The sequence below is a fragment of the Eleutherodactylus coqui genome, chromosome 6 (assembly GCF_035609145.1).
Source record: "Eleutherodactylus coqui strain aEleCoq1 chromosome 6, aEleCoq1.hap1, whole genome shotgun sequence".
NCBI lineage: Eukaryota > Metazoa > Chordata > Amphibia > Anura > Eleutherodactylidae > Eleutherodactylus > Eleutherodactylus coqui.
This window is the reverse complement of record NC_089842.1, coordinates 40968833-40994378: the sequence shown is the minus strand read 5'-3', so window position 1 is coordinate 40994378 and position 25546 is coordinate 40968833. Positions and strand designations below refer to the sequence as shown.

General features: G+C 45.8%; 1 protein-coding gene across 2 annotated transcripts in view; it reads left to right on the top strand.

The window, feature by feature from the left end:
- The window catches only part of ROBO3 (roundabout guidance receptor 3), a 355409-nt gene that overhangs the window by 219315 nt on the left and 110548 nt on the right, over nucleotides 1–25546 (top strand). For both annotated transcript variants that reach the window (XM_066606664.1, XM_066606663.1), the window contains exon 3: nucleotides 18543–18869. In XM_066606664.1, coding sequence (XP_066462761.1) covers nucleotides 18543–18869 — 327 coding nt within the window. The remainder of the gene's footprint in view (nucleotides 1–18542; nucleotides 18870–25546) is intronic.

Genomic DNA, 25546 nt, shown 5'->3' with positions numbered 1-25546 from the left:
TACTCGGATAAAGCAAATTACTCGAGCGAGTAGTGCTTTTCCGAGTACGCTCGCTCATCCCTACCCATAATCCCATATAGAGCAATGGCGCACGGGCACCTGCTCCGACACCCCTCCGAGATTCTGTAGCTGCATAGATTATCGAAGTCCAGGCCGCACATCGAAAGGCAGCGCCAATGTCATCTTCTGAATGTAATAAAGAAAACTCCCAGAAAAGACCTTTGCGATGCACAAAGCCAAATAAATTCATGATAAATCTCTCTAACTTGGCCTGTCGCCCCCTTCACACGGCATCCCATGATACAGGGCCTGACACCGCCTCCTCCGACAGTAAATCAACATGTCAGCTTTTAGCAGAGCCAATGTTTTATTGAAAATTATTTTTTTCTGAGGTCAAACCTCGCCTGACAGCATAGAAGGAGACGCAGATCCATAAGATCATAAATCATCCCAGGCCGCCACATCGTCCTCTGTCACCTCCCAGGAACCTGCAGAATAATTCTTCATGGACCCAAGTGTAACCCGCAGGAGACGCTGGGGTTATGGCGTCCAAAAGTAATGGGACAATTAGAAATTAGATATATCTAATTTTTAAAAATCTTTTTGGGGACTCTTCTCATTGTTTTTACTGTATGTCTTTTATTTTTTACTTTTTTGTTTGCCTTTATTCCGATTTCCTTTCTCTTTGTACTTTTTAAAAAAAATTTTTTAAAGAATTTTTTGGGAAAAAGCCTTTTCCATCCCTAATTTGTGGGCACATTTGCAAATGAATTCCCGTGCATGGTCTTCAGGGAAGGGATGCGAAAGGCCAATTGGTATTAGTAGAAAATGGCAGAGAACAGGGGGAGGTATTGTCGGACCCGAGTCCTTCTTTTTCTTCCGGACACTGGGATCAAGACAGATTAGCTGTTCTTTAGGTGTTTTCTTTAAGACGAGATCTATAGCAACTGTTGGAGGCAGGATCAGAATGTGAAAGGCCCCTCCAGGCCGAAACAATGGAGCAAGACCCCAGCATTGGGAAATGTACACGGCAGAGGAACAATGAGGGTCAGATAATCAGTTAATCCCTGGTATTCTGGGGGTCATAGAGAAAAATGGACTTTCTGTGACTCGTTGGGGGACCTCTTTAAAATGTCTACCTTGTGTTCACATGTAAAGCACATTGACCTCCCTCTCCATTTTATGACCATTCCAAGCAGTCAGCCAAGAATATTTGTGGTTTTATTGCTAAATCTAAAATTTAGCTAATTGGCACCCTTCTGTTGCTCTTCAGATAAGAGAAGGTCCAAGACCCCACCACATACATGCCATGCCACTAGTGGCCCAGTGGTGCTTAGCTTGTTCATACGAGGCTGTCCAGATGTTTTTATATGACTATAGATCATAACAGGCAAAAATATTTAGTTTTTTTTCTGATAATCAGCATTTTTGTATTCCAGTGACTACCAGATCTACCACTATCTTGGTGGTCACTTTTACATTAAAGCAACCCCCCGGTTCCTAGATAAACATCTGTCCCGAGACCAAACGTTGGAGGAGGGGGGGGGGGGGAGTGACCTGCAGTTGACTATATTGGCCATCCCTCCATTCCGGTAGCCAAGAAGGCCGCCGACATCTATGGACTACCCAATGGTCCATAGTGCATTGGTAGTGTTGGGACTACCGATTCCATATACCTGTTCTGTGATTGGCCAGCACGTTATTGCTCCATTTAAACAGGGCAGTAGTAAACCAGCAAACGCTCATTTGTTCTTTCATGTGGCCTCAAAAATCACTATTGTTGGAAGCATATCTACTCTTGTAAATAGGGATGTGCCGGTGACCAATAATTATATCGACGATAGTCTGTGACCCATACCGTTTGTATCAGCCTGTGTAGAAGCCCTTGGAATGAATGCTAATCAACTTGATATATCGGCGGTTGTCATGGGCCGGAAATTGTACTATGAACATCTTAAGCCAAACATTACGTTTGTTGCCATTTAACAACCTGAAATTGTGCCAACCAATATGGCGGCGGATCCTTTGAGTGTAAAAATTCCAATACCTATAAGAAAACGTATAACCCCCCCCCGACTGCTGCTGTAATCCACAGTTTATTAAAGGGGTGACCAAGATTGACTTTTATCACCTATCCATTGGATAGGTAGAGAGCCGCGGGCAAGGAGAGCGCGGTGCGGCCCACCTCTTGGACTCGAGAGCTCCGTTCCATAGTCAAACAGGCAAACGTCAAAGTCTAACGCCGCAGGGTTTCAGCATAACCCTTACATGGCGGCACCCGCAGATCTGGCCCGTTGTTTGGACACCATGAACCCGGTGACCAGTTACCTTTAAGTAGGGATGAGCGAGTATACTCACTAAGGCACTACTCGCTCGAGTAATGTGCCTTAGCCGAGTATCTCCCTGCTCGTCCCGAAAGATTCGGGTGCCGCCGCGGGGCGGGGAGCTGCGGGGGAGAGCGGGGAGGAACGGAGGGGAGATCTCTCTCTCCCTCTCTCCTGCCCGCTCTCCCCTGCTCCCCGCCGCAACTCACCTGTCAGCTGCGGCGGCCCCCGAATCTTTAGGGACGAGCAGGGAGATACTCGGCTAAGGCACATTACTCGAGCGAGTAGTGCCTTAGCGAGTATACTCGCTCATCCCTACCTTTAAGCAAAACTAACTATGGCTGACCCATCCAAGGGTCATCATCTTATGTAGCATGGCTTAGGACACGTGTTTTTTTGTTTGTTTTTTTTAATGCGGTTTTTAATTGCGGAAGAACCGCCATGTGTGAACGCAGCCTAAAAGAAGGATTTAAACTACTTCTTCCTCCCCTCCCCATTTCTAGTTTGCTTCAAAAATGCATCAAGAACTGCAAGAACTGGAGCTTTTTAAAAAGAAACCGCTGTTTGTGAAGCCTCCTTAGCAAAATACAAGATTCCTCTTCTAAATGCATCCGCACACCCCTACCTTGTGAATAAACAATGAGGTCTTGACTCATTACACATAGGTGCTGTGTTTTCCGCTGATTGGTCTATAGATTTATTATCATCCTGGTCCATTGATTTGCTGCGCTGGTAGATGTTGTAATAAGATGCAAGATTGGGGGTCTCCGGGGAGCGGTCCACAATATTTTAGCTGGTGAATATCTTTGTCCTAGTGCTCTGCCCTGTCAATCTGGAGAATAGAATTCTAGATGGAGCATTGCACTTAATGCATGATTATAAGCCGGCTTCCGGGCCCTTTCACTATATATATAATATTAGCTTGTTGCTAACAGCACGCCGATCTACAACGGCGCACAATTTCTTAAGTGTATAATCCTTAAATATGGTCCAATGAAGTCATCTGAAGGCCCCCTTGGAGAAGGAGCTTACGCTTTGTATAATTATGGCCGTGGGTTTTTCGTTACCTGGCGGGAAGGCCTTGAAAATATTCTTTTTATTAACAAGATTATTCCCAAATTTCAGGTGATTAGCCGCAGTGATTCTGGACGGAGTGGGATTATCCCGACCCCGCCACGGGCTTATGTTTTATTTATATATTTATTTCCTACATAGACGGTGATTTAAACGAGCGGATTAGTGGAAGACTCAATTAGGCGTGATGCCTTTGGCTGCTGCTAAGTCAGGCAGGTATCCCCACACAATCCTCTTTTGTCTAATTGGCCTTCATGATTTGCATCTTTGTGTGAATTCTACCCTGGGGTCTAAACTCAACAATTTCCCTCCTGCCATGCAAATAAGTTGTCTCAACTCAATCTCCCCGAACAACAGAGGCAGCCTGGGCCTCATTAGCAAACAGGTTCCTGCGCTGCACCCCCAATAAAGGCTCTGGAAGAATGTACATAGAGGTACCAAGGGACGGGGATGCCTGCTTCTCAGTGATCTGCAGGCTACTGCAATGTTACCCCGAGTAAATAGGCAGAAGAAAGTGTCAGCGAAGGAATTACAAGTAAATTATTAATGTTCTGTGATCTGCAGATATGAGAGAACTGTAACCCGTCATACTGTATTACAGTGTGGAAAATGTGCACTTCTACATAGCGTCTTGAGGTAAAGACCATAATTAAGTCACTAATCCAAATAGACTTAATAAGATTATTTCCCCCCCCTATGCACAAGAATATAACTACTATAATGCTGCCCCCTATGTACAAGAATATAACTACTATAATACTGCCCTCTGTGTACAAGAATATAACTACTATAATACTGCCCCTATGTACAAGAATATAACTACTATAATACTGCCCCCTATGTACAAGAATATAACTACTATAATACTGCCTCCTATGTACAAGAATATAACTACTATAATACTGCCCCTATGTACAAGAATATAACTACTATAATACTGCCCCTATGTACAAGAATATAACTACTATAATACTGCCCCCTATGTACAAGAATATAACTACTATAATACTGCCTCCTATGTACAAGAATATAACTACTATAATACTGCCCCCTATGTACAAGAATATAACTACTATAATACTGCCCCTATGTACAAGAATATAACTACTATAATACTGCCCCCTATGTACAAGAATATAACTACTATAATACTGCTCCTATGTACAAGAATATAACTACTATAATACTGCCCCTATGTACAAGAATATAACTACTATAATACTGCTCCCTATGTACAAGAATATAACTACTATAATACTGCTCCCTATGTACAAGAATATAACTACTATTACACTGCTCCTATGTACAAGAATATAACTACTATAATACTGCTCCCTATGTACAGGAATATAACTATTATAATACTGCCCCCTATGTACAAGAATATAACGACTATAATACTGCCTCCTATGTACAAGCATATAACTACTATAATACTGCCCACTATGTACAAGCATATAACTACTATAATACTGCCCACTATGTACAAGCATATAACTACTATAATACTGCCCACTATGTACAAGCATATAACTACTATAATACTGCCCACTATGTACAAGAATATAACTACTATAATACTGCCCCCTATGTACAAGAATATAACTACTATAATACTGCCCCCTATGTACAAGAATATAACTACTATAATACTGCCTCCAATGTACAAAAATATATCTACTATAAAACTGCCTCCTATGTACATGAATATAACTACTATAATACTGCCCTCTATATACAAGAATATAACTACTATAATACTGCTCCCTATGTACAAGAATATAACTACTATAATACTGCCCCCTATGTACAAGAACATAACTACTCTAATACTGCCCCCTATGTACAAGAATATAACTACTATAATACTGCTCCCTATGTACAAGAATATAACTACTATAATACTGCCCCCTATGTACAAGAATATAACTACTATAATACTGCCCCCTATGTACAAGAATATAACTACTATAATACTGCCCCCTATGTACAAGAATATAACTACTATAATACTGCCCCCTATGTACAAGAATATAACTACTATAATACTGCTCCCTATGTACAAGAATATAACTACTATTATACTGCCTCCTATGTACAAGAATATAACTACTATAATACTGCCCCCTATGTAGAACATAACTACTATAATACTGCCCCCTATGTAGAACATAACTACTATGGTGCTGCACTGTTTAGGCGAGGCGCCTCTAATTTGGTAGAGCTCACGTATTGCGGCTCTGGCTTGTACCTGGCGCTGCTCTCGGCTCTTCAGATTCTCTACTTTGCTGCTTTTATCCCAGGTATTACAGAATAAACACAGCAGAAGTGCCCGTAAGGCCGGCGGTCTAGTAGTAGAATTACTTAGTATCAGACGCGTGGGGATTGTTAATGCAACGAATTCAGTGTAAATTTTCTGCCTTTTAGAAAAGCTATAATGTATTCCGCTCAGCCTTCTTCGGAAAACCAAGCAGCAAAATGTAATTGAAAAGGCAGATTGCCCCCCGCTTGAATAGACTTAGTAAGTGTTCTGATTCTCGGTGCCTCGGTAACCACGTCCACCTCATTAAACTGACCCGCTAGGGGACATTAATACAACAAATGATCGCACAGGAAAGCCGTGCAGAAGTAGAAGGGGCAAATAATTATCGGAACCCCTAAATTATTAACAAGTGTGGTCACCCCCTCTCCTCTACCGTTTTTCTATGTCTTCCTTAGGTTGGGCTGATACTGTCTTCCAGTGTGCGCCCAGCCTTTGTGTCCTATGCATCCCTCATAATCTCCAAAAACAGCATTCAGGTGGAACCATAGACTTTAATGAGTCAAGCAGAGACCATTTTAGTCTGCGCTCGATCTGATTTCCGGTTCTTTCCTGCATTTTTGCTGGACTGAATTGCGTCGTCAAACTATTCTATTCTGTCCGACAAGAGTAACAGAAATGGATGGATCCAATGCTTGCATTAAAAGCTCGTGGTTGCTTCCAAAGTTCCTTCTTAAAGGGATATTCCCAAGATGGACTTTTATCACCTATCCATAGGTAATCCCAAGAACGTGGGGGCTCGAGTCTCCCTATTCTCATCACTGTGACCTCGCTGCACCCACCCGCTGTGACGTCAGACTGATGTGCATACATGATGCCTCTCAATCCCTTTCATTGGGGCTTTAGGAAATTAAGTGCAAGCGCTCCGTTACTTCTATCAGCCCCATTAAAGTTGAATGGAGCTGCAAAACACACGTGTGACCGCTGCTCCATTCTGTTTCCTTCTCACTGCAGTGTGGAGTACGGGAGGAAATTGGACCCTCTTTCTTGGATTCGTTGGGGGTCAACAGCGAACCCCCCCACTGTCTAGCCTATGGATAGGTGATAAAGTCTATCTTGGGATAGGCCCTTTAATGTCATTTTTGGAAATTCAGATAGAACCCTAGCACAAAAAAGAATGGGCACACAATGAAATGCAATGGGAACCCCGCCTTACTGGCACTATACTGGAATCGTTAGACACATAGTTCCACATATGAAAGAAAACACAAGAATATGGATCATTTATCCCAATTTGAATCTACAGTTGGCTCCAGCTTTTTTTTCCAGTTTCAATTTCTCTGTACTGCACAATGTAATATGTCACCATCTTGCCACATAGTCGTCATGGTATAGGGTAGAGATTAGCGATCCAGCCAGTAGCTTGCATTGTGTCGAATCAATATGTGTGCTCCTCATTATGCAGATTATTATTAGAATTTTCTTTTGAGCTGAGATTCATAGATCTCTACCACTTAAAGGACATTTCCATACTGTGTGTATTTATTTATGAATGGACTCCTTAGCTTTTATAGATACAAACTTTGTCCATTTTTATGATCTCGAAATGTTGGATCTTGATGCTTTACAGTGAAATATTTCAACATCCTGTAGTAATCAAGAAGGGAACAATTGCTCTGAGACACTTACAATGCACACAAACCTTCCAATGCTCTGCAGGGAAAAATGATGCATTTATTTTTTTACGTTGAGTTTTCCTACTCATGCATTTAGAAAGTTCCATACTCAGTTTGCAGGCTTTCCTAAATTCCACTTTTTAACTGGGGGGCATTCCGAGCACTGATAAGACAATCTATGTCATGAACATGCACAAGCTCAGCTCCTCCTCTCCTCTTTCAGTGGCTGTGTAGCATAACCACACCCACTCAGTACTACACAGCTATCTCTCCATCTACTTTCTGACTAAGGTCAGCTTCAAACATATGCGCAAATACACTTGCTTCAGCACAACATATTTGCGCAGTGAACAAGGTTGATTTGCACGTGTGTCTGCGCATACTACTATACTTTTTTTTGCACATGCAGGTCATGTTCATATGTGTTCGCGACAACCTCCGGCTTGGTTTGAAAGGCGATTTAGCCTAATGAGGACCAGATGTGGTCTTTTTCCTTGAGGTTTTGCACAGTATTGCACACATCTCATTGTATATTGCACTTCACAGAAAATACAACTCCCTAAGGCCGCACCGTAATTTCCGCCTCTGGAAGCTGCCATAGGATTGCGTTAACAAACGCAAACCTATGCAGACGGCCACGATTTGGCTGCGCTAAATCTCACGCGGTAAACAAATTGCGGCATGCTCTATCTCTCATATCTCTCAGCCGGCACATGAAAGAACCGGGGCCACGGGAGCAGGTGAGTGCCGCGCTGCTCTCTGCAGATGCTTGGGTCGGGTCCCGCTGCGAGAATTCTCGCAGCCGGATCTGACCCGGCCGTCTGCAGGCAGCCTATAACCAATTTTATTAATAAATCTTAAAATAAGGCCTACATAACAAACAAAACAAATACGACTAGAGGCGCCCAGTATATATTGCTCATATAATAAAGTATTCGACCTGGTACCCAATTGTTACCAGTAACTCATGAATAGATATCAGATCTTAATTGATCTGTAGAGTGCCTCAAAGAAGGACTCCTAGTCAGAGTACATATGCTTAATTAAAACTTTATCTCGTGACTTTAAACGAAGCCAAAAATAAAGTGCAAAACCTGAATCTAAGTGAAAAGATAGCAGGTCGGTCATTTCCCAGTGAGGCAATCACACGCAATGAAAAAGTGTGATGCTACAAATAATGGGAATGGACTGACTTAAACCAAGTAACTGCATTCAATCTGGACGCAACCATCCATTGCAAATAAAACTCTTAACTCCTGCAACTATTTTGGCTGAGATATTGTGGATCCATGCTTTGGCCCAAAACATATAGAACTCTTGAGGCTCACTGTCCAATATGAATAATGAGCTAACTCATTGAAGTATTCTAGCTCAAACCATGTAGAGATATTGTGGCTCAATATTTTACATAGAGAACGTATAGAGATGGTTTTTAGGGCTCAAACACAAAAAAGAGATCCTTTATTTTGGCTTAACGTGTTTCTTTAGGATATTCTAAATTCATGAGGAGCCCAGTGTCTCGAGGTAAAATTCATCATATTAAGTCTATTACACTCAAAAGGTTCCTAATAGGATCAAAGATATAAACTTAATCAGATGAGGAACCCAATAGTACCAGAAGTGCCTTAAGTACTTAAAGGGGTTGTCCCGCGGCAGCAAGTGGGTCTATACACTTCTGTATGGCCATAATAATGCACTTTGTAATATACATTGTGCATTAATTATGAGCCATACAGAAGTTATAAAAAGTTTTTTACTTACCTGCTCCGTTGCTGGCGTCCTCATCTCCATGGTGCCGACTAATTTTCGCCCTCCGATGGCCAAATTAGCCGCGCTTGCGCAGTCCGGGTCTTCTGCAATCTTCTATGGAGCCGCTCGTGCAGAATGCAGGCTCCGTGTAGCTCCGCCCCGTCAGGTGCCGATTCCAGCCAATCAGGAGGCTGGAATCGGCAATGGACCGCACAGAAGAGCTGCGGTCCACGAAGACAGAGGATCCCGGCGGCCATCTTCAGCGGTAAGTATTGAAGTCACCGGAGCGCGGGGATTAAGGTAAGCGCTCCGGTAAACTTCCTTTACCTCCCTGCATCGGGGTTGTCTCGCGCCGACCGGGGGGGGGGGGGGTTGAAAAAAAAAAAAACCCGTTTCGGCGCGGGACAACCCCTTTAAATGGTAACCTCAGAAGAGGCACCATATCAAGTAAAGACACAAATTAGCCACTGACTGTTAAGTTAGATACACCAAAATAGCTAGGTTGCAAGCATAAGCAACCCTGGTACTAAAAAAGAGAATAGCAGCATGTAAAATAGCCACTCATAAGGCTAGAAACAATCTCCAAAAATAACAAACAGAGCAAACCATCAGCCCTGATGGTGGACTGACGGTATCAGATTGTCTTTAGTTTATAATTGAAACCCCTGCTGCCTCAGTGATTTGTAACATTGTGTATTGCAATAGAGTTTGTGCAACTCCAATAGACTTCTATACGCAGGACATAGAGGAAGTCCCATTTTTTTTGTGTGTGCTTATTAAACTGTTAATGAAAACGTACTCATTGACATCAATGGGTTCTATTTTCTGCTTATTGCACGCTAGTTCCACATGCATAATAGGCAATGCAAATATGTTCATCTGAAGGAGTCCTACCGGCTTGGTTAATCCCCTCCCTGCTGATAGAAGCAGAAAATTCACCAGGAGTTGAATTACAGCCCTCTGTAGTAGTAGCTGTTTTCACTCCACCTTCCCTAGACACCATCACACAGCCCTCTGTAATAGTAGTCTGCTCTGCCCTCCTGATATCACAGGGGGGGGCTTTTACTGGAGAAGCTGAGAAACAATCTGTCAGTCTTCCACTCTGCAGTATCTTAGGAAATAATACAAGCATAGAAATCAAACAACTAAAAAATTACAAAAAGTCAGTTTTTTTGTTTTTTTTCAAAATACATTGCAAAGTAAAGAAAAGGTGCACATGGCCTCTAAATATCAATTTTTAGCACCCTCCTCTGAGTGCGACTTCACACCTCTGTAAGTAAAGCATCGCCTAGGCCAGCATTCATTTATATAATTACTGGGGTCCGATTTATTTCCATCCCCTTTACTGAGGAATATTCATGCAGATAAACATTTGCGCTGCGAGTTACAGGCGACTAAATCTTTTTTGCCTGCAGAGCAGTAATATTTGTCTCTGTAACCTTGAAGTGCAGTCGTGTAGCAGCCCGGATCCGATTCCTGGTGTATTGTTATTAAAATCCTTGGTGTTATTTTTCACTCGCCACTCTGTGACACGCATTACATGGCGCTCGAGCACGGATCGCACTGCGCTGACCTAATGATAAAATGATCTGTGTGTGACATTAATTACAGTATGAAGCGTGTCAGGGGTTATCGTGAAGAATGTGTTTCTCTTAATTGCATTTCACATCTAGTTTATATGTTTTCTTTGCCATGTGTGCACAGAGCGAGGAAATATGCTTAGTGCGACGACAGGCGTTTCGCTGCTCTGCCCTCCGAGCGCACCATTCATCCATTTCCAGGGTCGCTTCTAGAAGAGATGAGTTATGTACGGTAAACCCAAATCCTTTACCTGCGCTAAACCCGGAGCTTGTAAATGGCGTTTATTATGTAAACGTCTGCGACTGTACGTATTAATTTCTCGCCATTTTCAAGACCTGTACTAGGTGTCAGTGAACGGAAGTAGTCCTTGCTTACTTCCAGTCTGAAAACCCTTCCAGACTTAATGCCCTTCCAGCTGAGCATTGGCTACAATAACTTGCCATTCTGTGAGGCACCAAATCGATACATATTGTGCACTGATACGTTGTATAAAGCTATCGGGATCGGGGCGAGCTTTGTGCTGCTGATGTAATTCGCTCATAGAGGATTGTCTAGACTGCATACAATTGTAATGAACCCTCCAGCTAAAAGAAGCATTAGATCAGGATGGGTTTGACATTCTGCAGCATTTCAAGCGTGTTCTTGTAGAACTCCTGCAGAGAACAATGGGGTTGAACACCTTCCCGGCGTGTGCCGTACATGGGGGGTGCACATCAGATGTCATTGTATGGAGCCGGTTTTTGAAGGCCCCCAGGACTCCCCTGATTATTTGCCTATTATGACGTTCCATAGGCACGTCTTACTAGAACAGCACTCGGAACACAATATTACATTATACTGTATAATCGATGAAGCAAGTTCAAGGGCCCCATGGGGACTAAAAGTAAGAGCAAAATTAAGTACAATAAGGCCGCTTTCACATGGGTGACAAAATCGCGCCATTTGCTCACTAGGCGACTGCTACAAATTGCATGTATGTGAAGCCGATGCTTTCCAAGGGAACCCTTCACATTAGCGATGTTTTGTAGCCTGCTACATTGTGAGGGGAAGAAAGTTGCGGCATGCTCTATACAGACACGATTTGCAATGTTTTGTAGCCCATGATTCCATATAGAGCCTTCCTTTGTGTTGCATCGCATGAAATTGCAGTTTTCTTGCAGTGGGATGCAACTTTTACAGTAGGAGATCTGACTGGTTTTCCCTAAAATAAGCCATAGCTGCATTTAAAAAAGCAAACAGAAAAAAAACAATACATTACCTAACAGGCGCTGGTCGCTCCACCGCTGGCAGTTCTGCAGCACTTGTTTGTAGTCTTCAGTCAGCTCTTCCTGGCCAGGAGGTGCTGGCTTTGGTTAAGCCGTGGCACTCGAGAACCAATCACAGCCATCGCATTGAATGGAGATGATTGGCTGAGCCGCAGCGCTCGAGATCCAATCAGAGCCAGCCCTTCCTGGAGGGGGGATTATTGAACCCCCTGACTTGGAAGCACTGGCTGTAGACTACAAACAAGTGCCGCGGAACTGCCAGAGGACAAAGTATGGCGGAGCAGGCAGCGCCTGTTAGGTAATGTAGTATTTTATTATTTTTTAAAAGTTTTCCAATTCATTCTATGGTACCGTTAAAATATACCACTCATCCTACAAGAAACAAGCCGTGTGAAAGATAGAGAAGGTATGATTGTTGGAAAGTGGGGAGGGAAAAAAAAATGAGGGGGGGGGGGGTGCAGCGGGAAGGTGGTAAAGGGGCTTCCCAATGAAGGCATCTATTCCCTATCCACAGCGTAAGGGGTAATTGTATGATCGCTGTGGGTCCAAACTCTGAACCCCCATCTGTCCCAAGAAGGACACATTCCAAATACCCCATGTGAATGGAGCAGTGATGTGCATGCTTGACCGCCGCTTCATTGACTTCTACGGGATGGAAGGAGATCGATGCGGACGGCGACCTCTTAGTCCCATATACAGACACCGCATTGTAAGAAGACGGGGAAACAAGAAGGGGTGGGACGTAACAATCCGTGTGCCCTATTATATACAGAGGGGGGAGGCTCCTGCTGCCTGTCTTACACATTGAGGAGGAGGTGGGTGCCCGGACGGAGCTCCTGGGGGGCATATAGAGAAGACACGTTTATAGATTTCTACAGCTAATAGTATGAGAAAACAATAGGATCAGAGGAAAGCAGATGAAGGAAGCGCTAGAGTTTTTATGTGCATTTTATATACAGTGGTCCCCCTTTAAAATGAATCGTTTCCATTGGTCAGAAATATTGTTGGACAGCAATTCAAACTGCTTCCAGTTTAGTGGTAATATTGCGCCGCCTATTTGTGTGCGCCGTCCCTTTAAGAGCAGTGTGAGCAGTCCTAGTGATACATCATTATTGTCTTCCAGCTCCAGTGCATTAATAATGGACACCCTCCTGGTTGTGTGATTTCTTGGAGCATTGATCGCTCTTGTTGGAGGCAGATGGGTCTGTGTGAGTTGCAGGGGTCTTGTTGTGTCCAGGACGGTGGGGGGCTGCTCTTATTAGGTTACACACGGACAGCTGAGGGGCCGCAGCCAGGACACCGCTGTGAGGAGTCGCTGCAAATATGTCGGGTTAAATGCTCTTTTGCATTCATGACTTTCTGTGACCCTGTGCCCGAGTTCACTCCTTATAGAAATGCGCAGAATATGAAAGTGACCATTATACATCTCCCTCCTCCATGCGAAACCACAAGATGATACTAGGAGATCCAGCGCCTGTTGTATCATCTGTAGCATCTCCAGTTACCGCTCAAGCTTTTGTATTCATGGCGTCTGCTAAAAAGTCATGCTGCACAATGTAGTGCTGTGTGGTTGTACCATGCATCCATGGCCAGCTTTAGCTACTTGCGGGTGCATTGGGGGCTGGCCAACAGCTTGTAGGGAGGTGATATAGGCTAGTGGGCAATTGCACCCCTAAGGTCCACCCAACCAGATGATCTTCCTTTGTATTGGAGCATCTTGTTGGAGCTACATGCTTGAATCCCATCCTCCTGGCCCTGTTTCTTCCCCTCTGATGTTCCAAAGCGCCGCTGTCAGCACATTGGTGCTCCCGCAATATAGTTGCTTTATTCTGTGGCTGTATTTATGTGGTTCTGGTGCTGTATTTTCATTAGCTTGATTCTGGTGCTGTATTTCTGTTAGCTCAGGTCTGGTGCTGCATTTGTGTTATGAGCTTGGTTCTGGTTCTGTAATTGTGTTATTAGCTCTGTTGTGGTGCTGTATTTATGTATTAAGATTGGTACTGTATTTATGTACTGAGCTTGGTTCTGGTGCTGTAATTGTGTTTATTGGCTCTGTTATGGTGCTGTATTTATGTATTGAGATTGGTACTGTAGTTATGTACGGAGCTTGGTTCTGGTGCTGTAATTGTGTTTATTGACTCTGTTATGGTGCTGTATTTATGTATTGAGATTGGTACTGTATTTATGTACTGAGCTTGGTTCTGGTGCTGTAATTGTGTTTATTGGCTCTGTTATGGTGCTGTATTTATGTATTGAGATTGGTACTGTATTTGTGTACTGAGCTTGGTTCTGGTGCTGTAATTGTGTTATTGGGTCTGTTATGGTGCTGTATTTATGTACTGAGCTTGGTTCTGGTGCTGTAATTGTGTTTATTGGCTCTGTTATGGTGCTGTATTTATGTACTGAGCTTGGTTCTGGTGCTGTAATTGTGTTTATTGGCTCTGTTATGGTGCTGTATTTATGTACTGAGCTTGGTTCTGGTGCTGTAATTGTGTTATTGGGTCTGTTATGGTGCTGTATTTATGTACTGAGCTTGGTTCTGGTGCTGTAATTGTGTTATTGGCTCTGCTATGGTGCTGTATTTATGTACTGAGCTTGGTTCTGGTGCTGTAATTGTGTTATTGGCTCTTGTGATTGGGGGGGGGGGGGGTGCAGACACGTAGCCAGTGTCATACACAATGGGATTAGATACAGTGGCTCTGAAAGACCATTTCACATATAATTGGCTTAGTTACATTTTCTCAGCAGACATTGGTGTGGTTAAAAACAAAAAAGACCTTTTGGCGTTGCGGGGCCGCAGGACAGCTGTCTGTAACCTCTGAGGGTTGATTATGCCACAAGCAAGGTGAAATCTCATTGGGCGGCTTGCTACAGAGGCGCCATATTCATCCACAGCGCAGATACTTGTATAACCGTCTCATGCTGGTTCCGCGGTAAATACATCATCCTAATGTGCCACTAATGAGGCAGTAAGGGAGCGCTCCGGGGTCAGCTTATGGGGACTCGGCTTGTTCAGTGTGCCCTGAAGCAGCAGATGACCGCTTCTCATCCTGTCTTACATGGCCGCCTTACTGTGACCCTTCTCGCCAAGCACAGACATGGAGGCTTCAGTAGGGGCACAGGAAAAGCTATCCAAAGTCATACAGTGCAGGATAGCGGCCATTGACTAACTGAGCTGGCGGGATATGATCACTACATCCATTATTCAACCTGTCAACGCACAACACGCAGCACTCCATTCTTTCTTCCGCTGACCGTAAAATGTACAAAGAATGCCTAGAGAGTAACTGCACTTTTAAAACATTTTGACAAGTCAGAGCAACATGTTCAAAGTTTTGATCAGTGGGGTTCCAGGTGCTGAGCCCCCCGCTGATTGCTGAAATGAGGGGTCTACTACGCTCATCAGAGCGCTGTGCCCTTCAGCTCTCATCATTGACTGTTGCCTTTGCTTGACAGGTGAAGACAGACGTACAGATGTCTATAGCGGTCCTGTATCCGATGGGCAACGATATCGGCCAAAGGGGCACAACGCTTGAGTGAGGGTTGCAGCTCCTTCATGTCAGCAGGGGGTCTCAGCACCCGGACCCCACTGATCAAAACTTTTGACATGTTGCTCTGAATCTCAAAAGTTTTTTTTGTAACTGCACTTACTCTTGAAAAGTTCAGCAACTTTCTAAAAACTTCATGTTGCAGTTTCTCACCATTTTCAAGATCTCTGCTGGCTGTCAGTAAAGGTATGTTCACATGTAGCAGAGGTGCGGGTTTTCCATAGCGGAAAATTCTGCAGCATTTCTGCATAAAAAAAAAACCCACTGGTGTGGATTGGGATTTGAAATCGGACTTCGAACCCGCAGCTGATTTTAACCTGCGCTGCACTCCTCTCCCCTCTCAATATAGCTGCACCCAGAGAGCAGCGCACATCGGCAACTGCGACTGAGCACTGCTACCGGCATTCATGCGATGTGCCAGTCATGTAATGCCACTTCTGCATCACATGAACCTCTGGAGGGAAGCAAGAATGTTGCCTTCATGGACAGCAAGCTGAGATCTTGACATCCTAAGAAGCCGAGTCACAAAGTTTTTGAACTTTACACGATATCGTTTACATTTGTTCTTTAAGGAGTTGTGAGCGTTGGCGTCTGGAGAGCGTGACGCTGGCGATGCGCTGCAGACATGTGGCTCTTATCATCGCCGCTCTGTCTGTGCAGCTTTTAATTAGAAGTTTTTGAAGTCCGCGTCTTGTTTTGGAGAGCTATAAACCCGACATTTGCAGATGACATGAATTGCATGACATATGGCAGATTTGCAAACATTGTTCTTCTCGGTACAACGGCGATGGCTTCTCCAGCGCTGATAAGTGCGGAGCTTCCTCCGAGCTCCGTCTGCTGATAACTCGATTTGTAGATGGGACTGATGGAAATCATGCGCTGCCTCCTGGACTGATATTGTTGTGCTCAATGTGATTTAGGGGCCATTAAAGATTTGTGTAGATGGTTAAACCTGGAGAGTACAAGTTTGATGCCTCCTGAAATACTCTGCGCTGCTGGGGCCACTGCCTCTTCACATGTATCTGTGTCGCTCCTGGCGCCACTGCCCCATCACATATCTGTATTGCTGCTGGGGCCACTGCCCTATCACATATCCGTGTTGCTGCTGGGGCCACTGCCCCATTACATATCCGTGCTGATGCTGGGTCCACTGCCCCATCACATATCCGTGTTGCTGCTGGGGCCACTGCCCCATTACATATCCGTGCTGCTGCGGCCACTGCCCCATCACATATCCGTATTGCTGCTGGGGCCACTGCCCCATTACATATCCGTGCTGCTGCTGGGTCCACTGCCCCATCACATATCCGTGTTGCTGCTGGGGCCACTGCCCCATCACATATCCGTGCTGCTGCTGGGGCCACTGCCCCATCACATATCCGTGCTGCTGCTGGGGCCACTGCCCCATCACATATCCGTGCTGCTGCTGGGGCCACTGCCCCATCACATATCCGTGCTGCTGCTGGGGCCACTGCCCCATCACATATCCGTGCTGCTGCTGGGGCCACTGCCCCATCACATATCCGTGCTGCTGCTGGGGCCACTGCCCCATCACATATCCGTGCTGCTGCTGGGGCCACTGCCCCATCACATATCCGTGCTGCTGCTGGGGCCACTGCCCCATCACATATCCGTGTTGCTAATGGGGCCACTGCCCCATCACATATTTGTGTCGCTACTGGGGCCACTGCCCCATCACAGGTATCTGTGTCGCTGCTGGGGCCACTGCCCATCATGTGTATCTGTGTCGCTGCTGGGGCCACTGCCCATCACGTGTATCTGTGTCACTGCTGGGGCCACTGCCCATCACGTGTATCTGTGTCGCTGCTGGAGCCACTGCCCATCATGTGTATCTGTGTCGCTGCTGGGGCCACTGCCCATCATGTGTATCTGTGTCGCTGCTGGGGCCACTGCCCATCATGTGTATCTTGTGTCGCTGCTGGGGCCACTGCCCCATTCCGCGTATCTGTGTCGCTGCTGGGGCCACTGCCCCATCACACGTATCTTGTGTCGCTGCTGGGGCCACTGCCCTATCACACGTATCTGTGTCGCTGCTGGGGCCACTGCCCCATCACACGTATCCTGTGTCGCTGCTGGGGCCACTGCCCCATTCCGCGTATCTGTGTCACTGCTGGGGCCACTGCCCCATCACATATGTCCACTTTCTCTCAGCACCATATCACATCGCTGCAGATATAGTCTTGGATTATTCTGAAAGTGGATATGGTGAGCTTAGATGCATCACTTCAACAGTATCACACTGTATAAGCTTAGATACGCCCCTCAAAAGTACAATATTGGACACAGTTACAGTGGCTCAGCAGAAAATATCACATTGATAGGACTTAATACTGCATCTTAGTAGATTGTATCACACATGCTAGGCTTAGATATAGCAGCTCAGTAGACAGTATCACACGTTAGGCTTAGGTACAGCAGCTATAAAGATTGTCACACATGACCGAGTAGATACATTGGCTCAGCCGATAGTATTGCACATGATAGAATTAGATATAGCAGCTCAGAAGATGGTCTCACACAGCAAAGGCTTAGATACAGCATGCAGTATCACATATGACAGAATTCTATATAACAGTTCAGAAAATAATATCATACATCTTAGGCTTACATACAGCAGTTCAGCAAACCGTATCACCCATAATAAGATTAGATACACAGGTTTAGTAGATAGTATTGCACCTGATAGGCTTAGATACAGTTGCTCAGTAGACAGTATTATCCATGATAGGATTAGATACTCAGGTTAAGTGGATGATATCACACCTGATAGTGGTATCGCACATGACAGGATTAGATACCGTGGCTCAGCAGATAGTATCTTACGTGTCTGGATTAGCTACACTGGCTCAACAGATCGTATCACACGTGACATGATTAGATACACTGGCTCAGTGGACAGTCTTCCACGTGACTGGATTAGATACACTGGCTCAGTATGTGGTATCGCACTTAATAGGCTTAGATACCCTGCTGCATGAGATTATCACAAACCGCGTGTGATTATGTAATGTCACTAACGGTATTGATGTTGCTCCCTGTTTCAGGATCGCGGCCTCGCCTGGAAGATTTCCCCCCAAGGATAGTGGAGCACCCGTCGGATCACATTGTTTCCAAAGGGGAGCCTGCAACGCTGAACTGTAAGGCAGAGGGGCGCCCCACGCCCATCATCGAGTGGTACAAAGATGGTGAACGGGTGGAGACTGACAAGGACGACCCTCGCTCCCACCGCATGCTGCTACCCAGCGGTTCGCTGTTTTTCCTACGTATTGTCCACGGACGGCGGAGTAAACCCGACGAAGGGATTTATATCTGTGTGGCCCGGAATTACCTCGGAGAATCAGTGAGCCGAAACGCATCTCTAGAAGTAGCAAGTAAGTCGGGTGTTGTGCCGCTATCTGCTGTAGGATGCCCTTACTGGGTGCCGCCAACCACACCGTCAGTGGATACAACTCGCCTAGATGTACGATGTCCGCTGGCAGGCTTGTTCGGTTCGCTCTATGATGGCGCAGGCCAAAACGTGGGATCGCCAACTGTTACCATTACACTGTAGCTGCCAGAAGTCGGAATTACAACTTCTTGCCTTATTGTCCCTTCTCTGCCCAGACTTCAGGGCGAGTTCACCCTGAGACAGACTAGTTGAGCGTCACTCTGAAACTACTACCTACTGTTATGTTGGCACACAAAGCGGGTGTTGGCGGTATGGCAATAGAGTTAGAACCTTACCGCCAATAAACTTTGTGACAGATGGCAGCAGGGGGTCACTGTGACAAAATGTCGTTTGATATGAAAGTACGTATAAAGAAAAAAGTTTGGTAATTAAATTCCTCCATGCGGAAAAAATTGCACCCATTGACATTCATCGACGCTTGCTGAACATTTCCGGAGACCAAGCCGTAGCTGTTAGCACAGTGAGGCGGTGGACGGCGCAATTCAACAGTGGCGACAGCGACTGCCACACTCCAGACAGCCATACTGTCACAGCACGAAATGAAGAGCGTCTCGATCAACTCGTGCGTGCGTGACAACCAGGGAACCGTGCAAGATGCGGAATATCGGCTCCTCTACGGTAAAGTCAATGATCCATGTAGATGAGCTGATCGAGGCGCTCTTCATACCGCCGGGTGACGGCTGTGCGAGGCCGTCCGGGATAAGGCCTGTCTTTCATGTCGCTGTCGCCACTGTTGAGACGCGACCTCCACCGCCATTCTGTGCTAACATCCACGTTTTGGTCTCCGTAAACGTTCAGCAAGCATCGATCAATTGTTAATGGGTTCAGCACGGAGGAATTTAGTTGCGCCCCTTTGATTTATATGTACTTTCATGCTATCTTATTATGTTGGCACACGATGTCACAAGCAGATGTTGGCAGTATGGCAACAAAATTTAGCAGATCTTGGCAAGAAGGTGCCAACTTTATTGTCGTACTGCCAATATCCACTTGCGCCATTGTGTGCCAACATAATAAGATGGCAAGCATTAGTTTCGGGCAACCCTCCTATACGGAGATGTTGGGCAGCATGTTCTAGCAACTAGTCGGCTCACTAGAAAAGTCTGAATTGAAACTTCTTAACTTTTTGTTCCTTCTCTTGAACTTGGGGCGGAGAAGGAATAATAAGTTAAAAAGTTGCAATTCCGTCTTTTCTTGACCTACATTTGCTATTTTACTGCATTTTATAAAAATTAGATCCAAATGGAGATGCCCTTTAAGATCCTCACAGTAAAGTGGATGCACAGTGTAGATCTTGACTTCAGGTCTTGTTCTTGGCTGACAGTTGATTCTGGGATTTGTAGTTCTGCAGCGTAGAGATCAGAATGGATGGGGAGATCTGTATCTGTCCGTCATGTTCTCGTGCCTGTGAGGCGGATAGGCGACCATTGTGGTCAGAGAAGGCTGATAGAACTTTATTGATCGCCCTACAGTGGCGCCTGGCTGACGGCTCAGGATGATGAGTAACCGAGCCTCTCCTGGAGTTTATCAGCGAAGCTCTAGAGATCCGCGCCGCGCTTCCCCCGAGGACCTCATTTATATTGGCTGAGCTCGCCAGGGTTAAATGAGAAATTTTATATCCCATAAATCAGCTCAGGACAAAAATGTCTCAAATAGCCGGGAGACTGGTAAATGTTTATAGAAGGAGTCGGAAGGAAGCTGCGCTGAAGAAAACGGCCTGGAAAAAAAATGGCGAACACGTGGCTCCGGGCTTAGTGACATTTGATTTGTCGGTCGCTGGAAGAAAAAAACAAATTGATTCATTAACCAATCGTCTGACCCCTAAAATAATTATAATATCCAAAGCAAATCACTAATTTGGTAAAAGTCTGTTGATTCAGTATTTGCGTAAATGGCAACAGGATTCAGTCATGACCAGCGGATTACAGATAAGCGAGTTACTTTGTCTCGAGCCGGTGACCCTTAATTGGACGGATCAGACGAAAGAAGTTCTAGTTGTTATTAGATGGTAACAATAAAAGAATTTGTGTTCTTATACGGAAAAAGCGAACATCAAACCGCGTGTCTGTTCGTCAATATGGCGGCGTTCTGTCCTGGTCACGCGGCCTGTCTCCTTTTAATTACCGGTTTTCCATGTTGAGTTTGCTGTCAGGTTATCTGGCTGCTGATGTCTTCAGACCAAGACCATCCATGAGCTGCAATCCATCAGCCGCGCGGAGGTCAGAGGTGGCCATTGTCTCGTCCCTGGGAGCGGCTGACCTCTCCGAGGCTAAGTGACGCCATCAATTGGGTTTTTATTGTCTTAAGATAATAACAAAAAACACCATCTCCTGGCTTACTTCAGCAGTGGAGCTAATTCTGGAGGTTACGGTTAGTAGCAGCGGGCCTTGACGGCGGCTTATGGGCACGATGTGTACAGAATATAGACAAGCGGTGAGGAGGAATGGAGCAGTCGGTGACTCTGCCCATCAGATTCTCTTCTCTCCTGCGTTCTCTGTCACGGTATCAGGTCATATAGCACAAAAGTACGAGCCTGGTCTAATATGAGGCGATATATTCACACCCCAAAGAGATATAGAAGTGTAGAATGATGATGAGTATTGCAGTGTAATAATGCAGTTTGCACCGAATCGCATGCAATAGAATTATTTTCCTGTCTTCAGAGGGAACCTGCCGTTATGTAGGAGCAGCGCTACAATGTACACAGCACTCCCTTCTCCACAGACTTTTCTGGTGGGCTTATAATAAAAGTAGACTTCAGTAAGGCCTCCTGCAGACGAGCGGGTCGGATCTGGCGGCGAGAATTCTCGCCGCGGGACCCGACCCGAGCGCCTGCAGGGACGAGCACGTACTCACCTGCGCCTGGCGGCCCCGGCTCTTTCATGTGCCGGCTGCCGCGCAGCAGGCGCATGCGCAGACCGGAGCCGGCGGCCGGGTGAGTGCGAGCCCCGCACAAAAATAGGACATGCCGCGGTTTGTTTACCGCGCGACATTTCGCGCGGCCAAACCGCGGCCGTCTGCATAGGAGTGCGTATTGTAATGCACTCCTATGCAGGCTTTGAGCGGCGGAAATCCCGCGGGAAATCCCGCCGCGGGACTTCCGCCCGTGTACAGGCGGCCTAAAGCGACTCACACGTAGACGTTTTTTCCATCCAACTTTCAGACCGGAAAATGGGACTGAATGGGTGTATGCACGTAGACTAAGGAAAAATAAAACCGTAGCATATCCTATGCGCAGACAGGGTGTCTGATGCGAGTTGTGCCCAACGATCTCGGGCACAACTTTTGAATCATCCGTCTACAAGTAGCCGTAATGTATTGCATAGTTTGCCCGTGTCGTATATACATGAGGCAGCGCAGTCCGGTGGCGGCTCGGACCGGCTCTGCTACCATAGTAGCCCATTTATCCCCAAAGTCTGCCTCAGGTACGGCGTCATCCTCGTAACGCTGCCGTGTCTCTAATACAAGCACCGCGCAGTCGTCAGCCGGCGCATGCGCAGATGAAATGTCCGTTTTGTAGGCAGATTTGGTTGTTTATCTGCACATGCATCAAGGTTAAAGACCCCACAGCACACGTGAGACTTGGCGGTGCTTCGTGGATGACGCCTACTGCGTGAGGAGCGGGCTTTGGGGATGAACAGGCCACTAGCAGACACCGTTCCGCTCACCCATCGGACCACCCTGCCACATCTATATGTTTATCTGCCCAACCAAAAGGACTGTGGAAAACGTCACTGTTAACATTGCAGCGCTGCTCTTGGCGTAAATCACTAAAATCTGATGGGCGGTTCACTTTAAATTGGGACATTAAGGCGACCCTCCGATTCCGGGACGACAGCGGGAGGAGGTATATTACCTGCAGCTCTTCTTCTTTGTCGCCGCTGCAATCCTGTTTTTATTCAGTTCAAGATGGCTACAGTAAATTTCTAATGCACATGCTCCCTGGTCATGGCTGATCACGTGACCATCACTGGCCAATCAGAGTGCAGTTATAGTGCTTTGGTAGTCTAGCACTACCCATGCACTATGAGGATTAGATCTGAATATTGTATCGGAAGAACGACTGCAGGTAATATACCGCCCTCCCACTCTGCTCCGATCCAGGTACAGAATTTTGTCCCGAAATCAGAAGATCGCTTTAAAGGGGCTATCCCATAAATCCTTTCATATCAAAAGGCTTGAGGGGCTGTTGATAACTGTTATTTATAGCATTTTGCTACCTTGTGTGCCCCCCTTAGTATTGCTGGGGGTGGACTCTGGACAGAGTCAGTCTCCTTCCTCCTCTGGCAGCTGACAATACACAGTCCCTTCTTACTTCCCCAGCAGGAGTCTCATCCGCTATACTTCCATGTACGGCAGACTCTTCCTGATAATCGGGGCAGGAAGCTGTTTCTTTTGGCTACCCTGCAGTGAACAGAGGATCACTATGCAGATACCTGACTGTGCGGAGAGGGACTGAGCATGTGTGTCCTCCAGCACTTGGGTGGATGTGCACATTGTTACACACTGTGACCACCAGGTGGGGCCATATTAAGTAAATGTCACAACTCTTCAACTGCAATGAATATATTTAAAGGTGTTTTCAGGGATTAAAATATTTATGACCTATCCTCGGCATGGGCCATCGATATGAGATCAATGAGTGTCTGTCCTTCAGGGTCCCTGCTGTTTCAAGAAGCTGAGCGCCGCTGCCTTTTCTCAGGCTGCTGGCATCATGTTCATTCATCACATAACCTAGGTGCAGCACTGTTCCATTCAAGTGAATGGGATTCGGCTGCTATATCAGGCTCAGCCACTACATAATGTGCAGTGCTGTGTCTGGTATTCAGCGAAGAGCTGGCCGAGCGCCGCGTCCTCTTCAAACAGTTGCTCGGCTGGGGCCATGAATAGCGGATCCCCATTGAGTTGATATTGATGACGTATCTTGAGCATTGGTAATCAATATCCAACACCTGGAAAACCCCTTTAATAGTGGGAACAACCCCTTTTAGGATCACTTTTTATACTGTAGATATTTATGGGAGGTCAGAGGCCCATTAGGGGGCGATACATTCTGTTAACAGTGCTGCAGAATGTCACCATTGTATGCAGTTAAAGGGATTGTCCAGTTGTAAGTACTTATGGCCTACACTCAGAATATCACACAGAACCTCCAACCACTCACCTGTTCATGGGTCCTGTGTGCACATGCAATAAGCTGATTTCTGTAGGAAGCAGATGGCCAAGCTTGGTATTACAAGCAAATTTCCCATTCACGTTAATGAGAACTTGGCCTGCAATACCAAGCCTGGCCACTGCACTGTAAACGGAGCTGTCCGCTTCCTGCAGAAATCAGCTCAGTGCATGAGCGCATCAGCCCTGTTGATTTGTAGGGCTTCCTGAGGGCAGAATTGTACCAATCTGGAGTATAAGCCATCAATAGTTTACAACTGCATAACCCCTTTAAATAATAACGCTTATACCTGCACTAAAATTCTGCTAATCTAACAAGGTACTGGATAGCCGAAAACATAACCAGATATTGGATGGATGCATGACCTCCGGTCGTGGAAGGGTTTGCAGGTAGTTTGGTGTTCTTGCTAATCTGACTGGAGAGTATTGGTGTATGAACTATGTTTTATAACAATCACCGTTTACTTCAGACCCGGTCGGTGATGCGGGGATGATTCTGATTGGAGTCAGGAAATAATTTTTTTCCCTAAAATGAGATAAATTGCCTTCTATCTCATTGTTTTTTTTTTACCTTCCTCTGGATCAACATTGGGGGGGGGGAACAGGCTGAACTGGATGGACATATATATATTTTTTCAGCCTTGCATACTATGTTACATTATTGTAATCCTTACATCTATAGAAGCTATAAATCTGCATATCTCTTGTGATTGGGCCATACTCTGGGTTCGTCTCTATGGCCCCACATCAACAATCTCACTATATTTATCTCTCCTGACCTCCGGGACCTTCGACCTCTTTGTCTTCTTGGTGGTACGACTCCTTTGTCTGCTCTAATGTGTCCAGCAAACAGTGGAGAGAGCCGGATCTTGTCACTTGGAGATTAATGAGGTGCGGACCTGATACCAGGCCAGGTGTGTCTGTACCCATGCATCATGGTGAGAGAGTCACAAGTACCCCGGTGTCACGTAGACTTACCTAGGACTGCAGGTAAAGCTGGCCATACTCTCTAAATAGCCGACAGCTGTTCCTCCCCTCCATACATGTTTGTGCTAGCTGGAACATGCCTGTGTTCTGGCATGGGGAAAGGGCAGCACTCTGCAGCCAGACACCTCTGGTGGTGGCTTATCTCCCCTAAGAATAATCATATTGGGCATGTTGAAATTCAATAGCCCGATCCTACTTTCTACCAACATCTGCTTTCGTGCAGAAAGTTGAGATACACCCATGCACTAATGGTCGGCCTGTCCTGACGAAATTGACAGGTTCAGCTGAGATTAATGTAATGTGTATGGCCGCATCTAGAATAATCGGGGTGTGTCATCTGTGGTGGTGATGGGGTAGATAAATTGTTCAGTGTAAAGGCACGCCCCGAACACCAAACAAGAATTTGTTTGGGTCTCGTCCGTCGTTCAGTTTCTGCATGCA